Raw genomic sequence first — 12,953 nt, 5'->3', positions numbered from 1 at the left:
ACCAATGGAATCACTTCTCGGCCTTTTGGCTAAGATCAAGTGAAAATATTACCAATGATTTCAGCTTTTACTTCTTTTGTGTGTATGTATTATCCCATTTTATTATTTTTTTAAAAGTAAAATTATGCATTTTGTTCATTCCATTGGCTGAGAATCGCTCTATTGTACAAATACAGTATTGTACAAAAAAATAACAAAATGTTACAAATAAAAAAGTACAAACTGCAGCACTTAATAAATATGACTAGAAGTGGAAATGAGATAGATTTTAGGTTGAGAACATTGTTTGACCCAGCAAACCATACAAGATCTGTTTACAGACATTTTTATTTGTACATATGTATTATCCTATTTTAGGAAATAGACATGTAAATTATATTTTTGTTCTGTGTGTGTGTTTTCTTTCTATTCTTATAGGACTAGTAAATGCTGCAGTCGATGCAGCACCTGGAGCAGGTGTGTTTATACAGTTGCATGGCCAGTCTTTGGGTGGTAAACTTACAACTCCAAAATTTGGGTGACCCATGGATTTTCAATCACATACTCTACTTTTCCAACTAACGTACCTCTAATTTTGCTGTTGTGTTTCATACTTACGGTTTTTCTCTTTAACAAAAAACTTTACTTACAATAAAATACAAAAACAATTTTTATTTGAAATTAACAGCCCAGATTTAGTGATCATCATCTTATATCTGTTTTTCCACAAAGCTTACGACCATTTGAATTTTTTACTTAAACTCTTGCAGCCTATAACTTCAAAATGCTCTTTCTAAATCAGGAAATATAAGATGATGGTAACGAAAGGATCAATGAAATTTAGTGAAGTAAAGAGACTTTCTGGTTCATTTACTCTTGTATTAACTTCTAAATCAATACTGTTTTAAAAGGAAAGCTATTTTCTATGGATTCCTAGTCCTGAGTACGGTGTCGGCAGACTGGTTAGTGTAAAGACTCTCTGGTCATTTTCCTTTATTTTTTCATTAGAGAATTGTTTTACTTTGCTATTTATACTTTTTATATTATTAATATTAATAGCTAACACTTATATAGTGCTTACCATATTCTAGGCACTATTCTTTAGATATATTAACTCGCTTGATCCACAATAACTCTTATAGATCAGTACTATTACTCCCCCCAGTTTATGTATAAGGAAATTGGAGGACATCATGTTAAATATCACATAGAAGATAAGTGGCAGAGCTAGGATTTGAATTCACAGTCTCTGCTCTGAAGCACTACACCATACTGCCTCTCATACTTGTCAGTTTTTTCTTGATAAACATTGTATGAGCATGTAAGACTAACTCAGGAATATGGATCTAATAAGGAGAAAGACTAACAGGAAATTCTGATTGTAGTTGTATTTTCTTCCTGTAACTCTTGGCTTGGTTAAAAATTTACAGTATTTGATCTTCATGTGTATTGTGTATGCATTTAAAAGTGACTTTATTGGTTTGGAATTAATTGATTTTTGCCTGAGGTGAGTTATTTCTGTGCTTAAAAAATTTAATTAGACTTTATTCTTTTCCTTGTAGTGAAAGTGGATTTTTTGTTTTTTTTGTTCATTTGCTTTAGCATTTTGAAAGTATTGTTTTTAGTGACAGGATGATTCTTTTTGTATGTTGTATTACAACATAATTTTTTGATACTAGCTTGCTTATGTTATTTTGATATTTTCACAAGAACATTTTCCTTTTTTCCATGAGTTTGAAATCTCAAATTTCTTATATCATGAAGATAAAATTTGAGCATAGTTATGGGTGATTTCATTATCTTAATTGTGATTTAACTTAGAATATTTTTATATTTGTAAACAGAATTACTGCAGGAGACAGAAAAACTAATGAAGGAAAAACTAGAAGTACAGTGCCAAGCTGAAAAAGTACGCGATGACCTTCAAAAACAAGTGAAAGCTCTAGAGATAGATGTTGAGGAACAAGTCAGTAGGTTTATAGAGCTGGAACAAGAAAAAAATGCTGAGCTAATGGATTTACGACAGCAAAACCAGGCACTGGAAAAGCAATTAGAAAAAATGAGAAAATTTTTAGATGTAAGTATTCTCAACTTGAATATTGATTTTTTTCAGTGGAATGCTTACTTGCTGCTACTCTAGGTTGTGAATTTTGAGTTATGAAGAGGCCCTTAAATTCTAACATTTTCCTCTATATGTGTTTTCTGCCAATTAACTGAAAAGTATTCTAAATAAAAATTCTAATGATTTTTATTATACACCTATCACAGCTAAAAGCAGTACAAGCAGATTATGAATAAACCCTTAACAGTTAGCCTTTCCAAATTCAGAGTTAAGAAGTTAGTCCAAGTGTTCCTTTAATCAACTGCCAGTGCAGGCAAGGATCCTAACTGGCCAACACTCTTTCACCCACAGAATACACACAGTAACTGTGCTTTTGAAAATGACTGGGGGACTGGAACAGTTGTTATGCTATCATTAGTCTCTTGCAAGATGTTATTAAATCTCTACTTTCACATGGATTTTCCTCTTTGGGCTTTCATTTAAGCCCTGATATACTCTTAATATATTAAAGAATCAGATTCTGACACATTTTATAATTTTGATATGAAACCTAGATTAGGATGAAAGAAATTGATTTACTAACCAATTTGTTCTCCTATTTTTTTTTTTTAAAGATTGTATTCATTTATTCATTAGAGACATAGAGAGAGGTTGGCAGAGACACAGGCAGAGGGAGAAACAGGCTCCACGCAGGGAGCCCAGCCCGACAAGGAACTCCATCCCGGGTCTCCAGGATCCCCCCCACCCCTTGGGCTGAAGGTGGCACCAACCCGCTGAGCCACCGGGGCTGCCCTCTTATTTTTTTTTTTTTAATGACTAAATTAACACTGAAATTCCTCTTTTGTTCCGAAAAAGTAAACTCACTTGTGGGTGAATATTTTTATTTCATTCTATATTGAACATTACTTGAGTTTTTAGAAATGTTGTGCTTCAAATAATATTTAAATGCATAAATTTTTGTTAAAGAATCCAGATAGGCTATGTACCATATAAAGATGTTATCTTTGTAAACCTTTTGGTTTAGGGTATTCTGTGGTTATCAGTTGTTTTATCTTCAAACAAAACTGTGTGTATAACTAAAGGGAAGTAGCAGAAATAAAAGCTTCAATAGATGTTGTTTCTTCTGTTACTGTTGTTTAAACTTTAGGAGCAAGCCATTGATAGAGAACATGAGAGAGATGTATTCCAACAGGAAATACAGAAATTAGAACAGCAACTTAAGGTTGTACCTCGATTCCAGCCTATCAATGAACATCAAACTAGAGAGGTAAGAACTTTACTGGTGTTGTCCGCCTTACAGTAATTTGTATATTGAGTATAAATAAGATGTGTATTGTGAAAAACTTAAAGGAAATTATTCTTATTATATGTAAATCTTCAAAATCAGAAAAGTATAAAAGGTTCTTGAAACTCTGAAAATTGTTTACATTGAAATTTATCTTCTAGTATTGCCCAATTAAATAAACTTTATTTCTCTATTCCCATTCCCAAAAAACTAATCAAAAGAATTATCTGTATTTACTTTTTACTTCCCCATCTTGCATTCTTTTCTCAGTCTCCTGCAGTAAAGTTCCAACCCCTCTATCTAAAGGAGATTTTATATCCTCTGTTTCATTGAAATGATTCTTGTAAAGGTTACCAGCCTGATGTCTTTGTCCAATAATCATCTCTCTGTCTTCATCCTATACAACCATTCAGATGCTTTCATTAAAGCCTTCTTCTTTAAACACTTCCTTCTCTTGGCTTCTGTGACATAACTACTTCATTGGTTTCTTTCTCTGATCTTTGTTTCTCAACCCAAAATAAATGGTGGAGTACCCCAAGACTTAGTCTTGAGCCCCCTTCTTCTTTCCTATTAACACTCTCTTTCAGGTAGTTACATGTAAAGGACTGTGCATTAATCTCCAGCCCTGACATCTCTTTTGAACTCCAGGCTCGAATACTCAGATGCTCACTATATATCTCGATTTAGATGTCTCAAAGTGAACATGCTCAAAAGAGAGTTCTTGATTCCTAACTAGCCCCCACCAGAGAAAGACAAGAATAAAACATGTTCCTTCTTCATTTTAGTAAATATTATACCATCTTCACCTTCCTCATTGCTAAGGTGTAGTATTCATCCTTGATTCCTCTCTTTTTCCCAATTCCCACTTCCACCCCATCAGTGAATCAGGTTGCACTACATCTTATATCTTCCTGTTCTTTCCATTTTCATTCATCTCCTTAAATCCTAGCTGGCACTGTTTGCCTGGATGATTTTGGTAGCCTCCTTACCACTCTTCCTGCTTCTACTTTTTCATCCCAATTGTCTATTTCCTCATATAGAAACATAGAACCCCAAATTTACCAAATGAATACTGCATGAATGAGAGAAGACTTATTGCATAAATTGCTAACAATGGCTTGTAATGGTTACGAAGAAATTCTGCTTGGCATTAAGTTTGAATCATGGCTCTGCCATTTACCAGCTGTATGACAATGGCTAAGTCACTTTTTAAAACTTTCTAAAACTTGTTTACTCACTTCTAAAATAGAAATTGTAATGGAACCCATCACATAGGAGTATTGGCCTGCTACATAGTGAAGACATAAAATTGTTTTCAGAAATAATAATTTTTTTAAAATCTTAATTGTATTTAATTTCTATACAAATAATTGGATTTCATTTCTCTTTAAAGAATTTCAAAGAAGCATAGAATATCTATAAACTCATTATAGTAAAGTGTTTTCTACATTCTCATTGAAGTAATCTGATATAAAATAGCCTTATCTACTAGAGCAGTAGGAAAGTTATCAATCCCCACAGAGTTTGTAGTTACTGCTCGTATTCCTAGTATATTTTCAGCTTTTGCAAAATAGCTAGATTTGTTGAAACTCAAAAGAATATTTAAGGTCTAAACATTTCAAAAAAAAAAAAAAAAAAGGTCTAAACTTCTTGTCATTTCCTGTTACTCATTTTCATATATTTGAAAACTGTGACCTACCTCATTCAGGAAAGCTTGAACTAACAGGGATATGTATATTAGATTTTTTTCCTGGAACGTTGTGATCCATTTGTTTTGTCTTTACCTTACCAAATCTGATTTCCCAGATTCTGATTTTCTCAAGATCAAAACAATCTAACTATAACAGTATATTGTACTATTTTGCTGCTTTGTTATCTTTTTTCCTTGACTGTACTTCAAATCTTAATCTACCTATTATTGTCAAAAATTTCTCAGTGACTTTGTTACTGTCATCCTTGAACATGTAATTATAAATAAGTTTGCGTTTGTTTTAATGTTTTGAGGGTATCATTTTAGATAATTTCCTTAAAGTATCTCACTGAAGTAAGCTAGAATTCCTTTTTTTCTTACCATCACACTTCTTTTTTTTAGTAAATTTTCTCTCCTTTCTTGATGAGAATGAATTTCATAAACTATCTTATTAATGCTTCCTGAATCCTTCCGTCACAGAGCCATTATCTTGAATGGACCCTACTTATCAGAATTACTTATGGAAGTGTTCAGATTCCTCTCATCATTCCACATTCCCATCTCTATTCTGTGCTGCAGGAATACATAGGCTGAAAAAGCTTTCTGAGTGACCATATTAAACCTTCCTATTTCTGTGGTGTTTAGGACCCCTCAGTATTGTATTTACATATATATATATATATATATATATCAATTTTAACCATTTGTGGAAAGAAAAGTAGATTCCATGTAAGATTTTTTAAGGTTATTTTATCTCACATAAGAGTGTAAGTCAATAGTTTGCAAATTTGTCACTTCTATTAGATTTTAGTGTGGTTGTAACCAATACAGCTTTTACTTCAACATTATTCAAAAATGTAAGTATCTCAAAAAAATGTAATTATCTGTCCTCATAGCTGGAGAAAGTCTTTGTCTTAAGAGAAACAACTTTTTGTAAAGGGTTGATGAGAACAGTATTATTTTTGTTTTGTTAGTACCACTTTGTTTTGTCAACTTAGAAAACTTCGTTATAGTTGGAGACAATGATTGCTATCCTTGTCAAAAATAAAATTAGCATAAGATCTGAAAATACTTTTTGAAATGAGGATAGATAATTAGCTTGTTGAAATTTTTTTAATTACAATTTACTTATTATATTTCCAGGTTGAACAGTTAACAAATCATCTGAAAGAAAAAACAGACAAGTGCAGTGAGCTTTTGCTCTCTAAAGAGCAGCTTCAGAGGGATATACAAGAACGGAATGAAGAAATCGAGAAATTGGAGTTCAGAGTAAGGGAACTGGAGCAAGCCTTGCTTGTTAGTGCAGACACTTTTCAAAAGGTGTGGCATTTTCTTTATGTTAATTTTATTAAATGTTTTAATGCAGATTACTCTTAGTCACATAAACATCAGTTCCTTTAAATAAAAAATTGTTACTGACTTTTTGTTGTTATTATTACAAAACATAAAGAGACCTTTATGTCTTCAGTGACATTGTAACTATATCTGTTTATTCTTATCTCCAGATGTTATTTGCTACCTTAATCCTGAGACTAACACCTTAGTCCTTTCCTGAGAAAGGAAGATTAGTTAAACCAGAAGAATTAATTATTCTTTTTAACAATGAGTATCCTTTTTTTTTTTTTTTTTACAATGAGTATCCTTTTAACAATTATCCTTTTAACAAGACCTTAGTCCTTTCCTGAGAAAGGAAGATTAGTTTAAACCAGATGAATTAATTATCCTTTTAACAATGGTTGTGACTATGGAATAATAGCCACGTGAAAAAGCAGTGGACACCAGCTGAGGCTTGATGCTCTATCCAGACTAAAAAGGAATGAAGTCTATTCCCATTATAATGTAGAAAGCAAGAATGAATCAAGGAAGAGCAGGAAAGGAAGGTTAGGAAGGGAACAGTTCAAGGGATAGTCTGTTTTATCTGAGGAATGTATTTTAAGAGTGTCAAACATTCCTGTTTGAATTTGTATAAAAATGCACTCAAAAGTGAGTATCTATAAATTTCATTATTCACTCATATAGAATATCAGCTGCTAATTGGAGAAATGAAATTTCTGTGTCTCTAATTAAAGTGGATAATCAGGATTTAATGCCTAAAGTTTTGAAAACATTCTTATATTTAAAGGTAGAGGACCAAAAACAGTGTGGAGCTGTAGAAGCTAAAGCAGAATTGTCCCTAGAAGTACAGTTGCAGGCTGAGCGCGATGCCATAGACCGAAAGGAAAAAGAGGTAAGGAGTTTATTTCTAATGACAAAATGTAGTTTGAATTTTTTTTTTTTTTTAAGATTTTATTTATCTATTCATGAGAGACACAGAGAGAGAGGCAGAGACACAGGCAGGGGGAGAAGCAGGCTCCACGCAAGGAGCCTGATGCGGGACTCCACCCCGGGACCCCAGGATCACGCCCCGGGCCGAAGGCAGGCGCTAAACCGCTGAGCCATCCAGGGATCCCTTGGTTTGAAAGATTTTAAACAATTTAAATAAGTCAGCTTGAGAATATCATTTGTACAGAATAGAGTTTAGAGTCTAAAACCAAAGTTTATATGATTTTAACTTGAAGACAATAAAGATTTGGACAAATAAGCTGGTATGAGGAAGAGTTCCAGGCAGAGGGGTCAAATATGAAACCCTGACCCCTGACACAGGATGAAGTTTTAAAGACAAAAAGAAGGGGCGCCTGGGTGGCTGAGTCAGTTGAGTGTCTGCTTTGGGCTCAGATCATGATCATAGGGTCCTGGGATCGAGCCCCACATTGGGCTCTCTGCTCAGTGAAGACTTTGGTTCACCCTTTCCCACTGCTGCACTCCCTGCTTGTGCTTGTGCTTTCTCAAATAAATGAGTAAAATCTTTTTAAAAATAAATTAATTAAATAAAAACAGAGAAGGTAAATACAAATTGAGTGAAGAGGACAGTGGAGAGAGTGTTGTGTTAGAACAAAAGGCATTATCTCTTTTTTCCTGTTTTACCATGGGCTTTGAAGTATTGATACTTTGCAATAGTTCTTTTTTTTTTTTTTTACTTAAGAAACTTTAAATAATAATACATTTAAAAATAATAAAATAAATAATAAATAATAAAATTTTTTAAAAGTTTCTTGCCCTGGGAAGTTATAGTGCTATTTTACAATATACTAAACATGTTCTTAAAAGATTAACAATAAGGGGGGAAAAAAAAGATTAGCAATAAGGTAATTATATAAATTGTCCCATGTTTTTCTACTCCCTCCCTTCTCAAAAAAAAAAAAAAAAAAAGAAAATCCACTTTTATTTTTTTTTTTTTAATTTTTTATTTTATTTTTTATTTATTTATGATAGTCACACAGAATGAGAGAGAGAGAGTCAGAGACACAGGCAGAGGGAGAAGCAGGCTCCATGCACCGGGAGCCCGACGTGGGATTCGATCCCGGGTCTCCAGGATCGCGCCCTGGGCCAAAGGCAGGCGCTAAACCGCTGCGCCACCCAGGGATCCCGAAAATCCACTTTTAATATAGTATCTAAGACATATTATTCTCTGCATTATAATCTATCATTAAAAATACTTAAGGTTTTTTTATATTACACGTTTATTTCCATATAATTTTCTCTGGATACTTAATACATTTTAACAAATATTTATTGAACTTAAACAGTAAATAAATGTTAATAAGTGCTTTGGAAAATATCAGAATGGTTTAGACATAATCTAAAATCCAGCTCAGAACACTTGTGGTTTAGAGGGAGAAAAAAGCCATCTACATAAATGATGAATAGAAATGATCATCTCCATGAGAAGGATTATTTTCTTGCTATCCTATTATAATGACTAATGTTTATCCTAAAAGATTCTTGATTATTTTGCTTTTTTGGTTTTCCACAACAGACAGAGAACACTTGTTTATCTGTAACCACTTCTGTGTGTTTTGAAAAGCATTAACATTTAAAGTACCTTAGGGAAGTAAAGTAAATTTCTGGTAAAGAAATTGCCCTCTAAAAAGAGAGACAGTCAAAACTGGACCCCAAAACAATGACGATAGTTAATTATGGGTAGTTGATTAAGTTTACTGACTTGATATTTTAATTATCTTCTGAAGTTTATAGAACATTACTGACACTTTAATTTCTCAAAGGAAGTATCCAATAGCTGTCTACCTTTTACTCAGAACCATAGTTGTTCAGAACTACAAAGAGACCGGTCAGCCAGCTTCTGTCTGCCAACTCCCAGAGTTTATAGATAAGATAGAGCCAGACATGTTGAGTAAAGGGTTAAAATGATAGCTCATCCTGGCCTACCTAGTATTTAATAACAGGGACAGGTACTCTGTCAGAACCCACTCATCTGTAACTAAAGACTGAAAGAGAGGAACATAGAATTAAAATATGTATCTTTCAATGAAAACAACTTCTTAAGCATTCTCTCCTGCACTGGGCAGATGTTTTCACATACCTGACAGAGTATAAATTAATATGTCCATATGTGTCATTAGATTTTGAGATTACTTTCTACTACTTTCATAGCCTTAATTTGTGTAAAACTCTTTTTGAGGTTTATGCAGAACAAATAGAGAAGAAACTTTGAAGATAGGAGTTTTAGGATGATAAGGGGAATAATGTGGAGAGAAAGAGTAGGAAGAATTTCTTTAAGAAAAGGATGCCTTGGGCAGCCCTGGTGGCTCAGCGGTTTGGCCCCGCCTTCAGCCCAGGGCCTGATCCTGGAGACCTGGGATTGAGTCCCACGTCAGGCTCCCTGCGAGGAGCCTGCTTCTCCCTCTGCCTGTGTCTCTGCCTCTCTCTGTCTCTCTCTCTGTCTCATGAATAAATAAATAAAATCTTAAAAAAAGAAAAAGATGCCTTCATAGGTTTTAACTCTGTAGAGCTAATGAGATCTAGCTTATAGATGGCAATAATAAATAGTAGTAGTTGGACTTCATAGAGATCTGTGCTAGAAAGTAGTATCTTAAAAGCATTATGTCATTAATCCTTATGTCATTAATCCTGAGAAGAGGCTCTAGTGTTACCTTCATTTTACAGATGAGTAAACTCTTAAAAGGGTAAATAGCTTGTTCGTGGTCACGCAGTAAGTGGTTAAGCAAGAATTACTCCTGGATTTCTCTGATTCTGAAGTCCTGTAATGCTATACTACCAAAAAACTGGGGAATGTTTTGCCTTATTGGTGAGAAGTATTAAAGACTGTCATTCAATACTTATTGAGATCTTAACTCAAGTTGACTACCACTATCCAGTTGTAAAACCAGCAGCAGATTTCAAAGAATCTAATGTTTAACTAAGAAGACATATATACATTTGAAAGAGATAAAAAAGACTTTAAAAGAAAACACAAATAGTTGCAAATTAATATAATCCAGTCTAGATAACATTTGGTAGCTAAATTAAACAAGATTAAAACAAAGAGCCACCATTCTCTTTAAAACCCTAATAATATTCTTGTGGTTTTGGTTGTTGTAGACTCAGTAATAGGATAACCTGGGACTGAAACTGGAGTCTGGCTGAATAGGAGGAAAGAATCCTACAGTGTCATCTTTGGGAATTGAAGTCTCTGTTGTGATGACTCAAGTTCAGCTGCTTAAAACAGAATGTTAGTGCTTTGGACTAGTGCTTCTCAAACTTTAATGTGCATATGAATCCCCTGGGGATCTTGTTAAAAAAGATTTGGATTCATTAGGTCTGGGGTGGGGCTTCAATCTGTGCATCTTCAATCTGGGCACACAATCTGTGCATCTAACATCTTCCTGGATGGTGCCAATTCTGCTGCTCTAGGGATCACACTTTGAATAGCAAGACTTTATTTCAAATTTAGAATTGGACCATAAATTCATGTATCAAGGAAGTAAAACAAAACAAATGAACAAATGAAAAAACAGACTCTTAAATACATGGAACAAACTTGTAGTTTTTCAGAGGGGAGGGTGAAATAGATGAAGAAGATTAATAGATAACCCCCAAAACAAATAGCATTTGAGGTAGAACATCATTTTGAACTTAAATGTCTACATACATATTAAAATAATACCTTTTTATCAAAAGTAGTTGTGGAAGATAGGGATAGGTATAAATACTACTGTATTAGATAACTTTGAAGAAGATAATAATCACCACAGTTTTCAGCAAACCAACCTGTTAATTATATATGAACAACTACTAAATGTATTTAAGGTGTGTTTATTGAGTTGAATACCAGTGTACAGAAAACAATTTAAGTATAAGTCTTGGACATTAGTTATTAGAAGCAGGATAAATGATAGTTAAGAATGTAAGGCTCTAGGGGTGCCTGGGTGGCTCAGTCGGTTAAATGTGTGACTCTTGGTTTAGGCTCAGGTCATAATCTCAAGGTCACAGGATCAAGCCCTATGTCAAGCTCCTTGCTTAGTGGGATACTGCTGGAGATTTTCTCTCTTCTCTGCCCTTCCCCACCAGTCACTCACTCACTCTCTCTCAAATAAATAATAAATATGTAAGTCTCCACAGGTAAAATCTCACCAATACTAGCCTTGTGACCTCAGACAAGGTACTTTGTTCTTAGTGACTCCCTCCTCATCTCTGAAATGGGGATAATCCAACTAAAGATCTCATAAGGTTGTTACAGAGTTTTAAAAAAATAATACATGTAAAGCACCTTATACAGTATCTAGTAATAAATTATCTATAAGTGAGGCTTTTATTACTAGTATCAGTACTATTTCTCTTAAGGAAATATTAGGCTAAATGATTTTGAAGAGCTTTGCATTGCTAGTGCTAAGATAGGATTCTGATTACATGTCTGAGTGTAAGCAGAATATGGTTCTTTTCAAGTTCTAAGGCAATAAATGATTTGTAGGCTGCTCTCTCAGCCAGCTGCCACTGAGTAATGTTGTTCCTGCATTTTAGGTTGCTTTTAATGCAGCAATTTTGATCATCAGATAAATACATATTTGGAAATTCATTCATTAAGTATTTATTAAGCAGCTACAAAGCATTGAGCTAAATGACTATTCCTTAATCAAACTCAACTTTTAAAATATAATAACTAGGTCTTGAAACTTGTCCTTATATAATAGTCTCTGTATAACCATTACAGAGTAATTGCTTATCATTAACAGTAATCTGTGCTTAGAAAACTAAATTTCTATTGTCCTACACATAGGAGCTCTCTAATTTTCTCCTAAAATAGTATTAATAGCTTACTATTAAGTTTCTACCTAAGGATCTCATGGTCTTCGTGTATACCTCTGCTTTCTTCTGCTTAAACAAGACAGATGCACCCAAACCTTTCATTAAGCATTAGTATGGACTAATTTGAGCTAGTCTCACTTGGTAGCTGACCAATTGACTTAATTCTGCAGCTTTCTTGGACCTTTTGGTAACAACTAAATTTAACATGAAATAAAATTTCAAATGTGGACTCTTTCCCTTCCTCCCCTGACTTTTTTCTGCTTTATCAGAATATTTTAGGTAAGAAATGGCTCCCTGTATCCTTCCTCTGAAGATCTTCCCTTTGCTTTGAGTAGGATGACTTAAAGGTGATCAGTTTGAGAATACCTAGAAACCACACGGTTATACCTGGCTTAGAGAAACCCCTTTATTCTCATGGCTTATATGTTTTAAGCAGATACATTTTATACAGCTACTTATAGTACTTTTCATTCTCTCTTGACAGACATTGTATAAACAGGTATTTTTTTTCTTTCTTTATGATAATTTTGGTATCAGATTACAAACTTAGAAGAACAGTTAGAGCAGTTTAGAGAGGAACTGGAAAATAAGAATGAAGAAGTTCAGCAACTACATATGCAATTAGAAATACAGAAAAAGGAATCTACTACCCGCCTCCAAGAACTGGAACAAGAAAACAAATTATTTAAGGTAATTAATTAAGAAAAACTTTGCCTGTAAATAATTTATAATTTTTGTCTTATCTTTGTATCAAGTATTTGCTGAATCCAGCTACTAAATAATACTTAACAGAG

At 33.7% G+C, this 12,953-nt stretch overlaps 1 protein-coding gene across 9 annotated transcripts in view; it reads left to right on the top strand.

The window, feature by feature from the left end:
* The window catches only part of AKAP9 (A-kinase anchoring protein 9), a 153,410-nt gene that overhangs the window by 107,131 nt on the left and 33,326 nt on the right, over positions 1-12,953 (top strand). For 6 of the 9 annotated variants that reach the window (XM_077856981.1, XM_077856979.1, XM_077856978.1 and 3 more), the window contains 6 exons: positions 418-456; positions 1,824-2,056; positions 3,189-3,308; positions 6,160-6,336; positions 7,139-7,243; positions 12,697-12,849. In XM_077856981.1, coding sequence (XP_077713107.1) covers positions 418-456; positions 1,824-2,056; positions 3,189-3,308; positions 6,160-6,336; positions 7,139-7,243; positions 12,697-12,849 — 827 coding nt within the window. The remainder of the gene's footprint in view (positions 1-417; positions 457-1,823; positions 2,057-3,188; positions 3,309-6,159; positions 6,337-7,138; positions 7,244-12,696; positions 12,850-12,953) is intronic. The other 3 variants (XM_077856977.1, XM_077856976.1, XM_077856983.1) reach the window with 1 other exon arrangement.

This window comes from Canis aureus, chromosome 18 (assembly GCF_053574225.1).
Source record: "Canis aureus isolate CA01 chromosome 18, VMU_Caureus_v.1.0, whole genome shotgun sequence".
Lineage (NCBI taxonomy): Eukaryota > Metazoa > Chordata > Mammalia > Carnivora > Canidae > Canis > Canis aureus.
The sequence above is the reverse complement of the archived record's forward strand: the minus strand, read 5'-3'. Positions and strand labels throughout refer to the sequence as shown.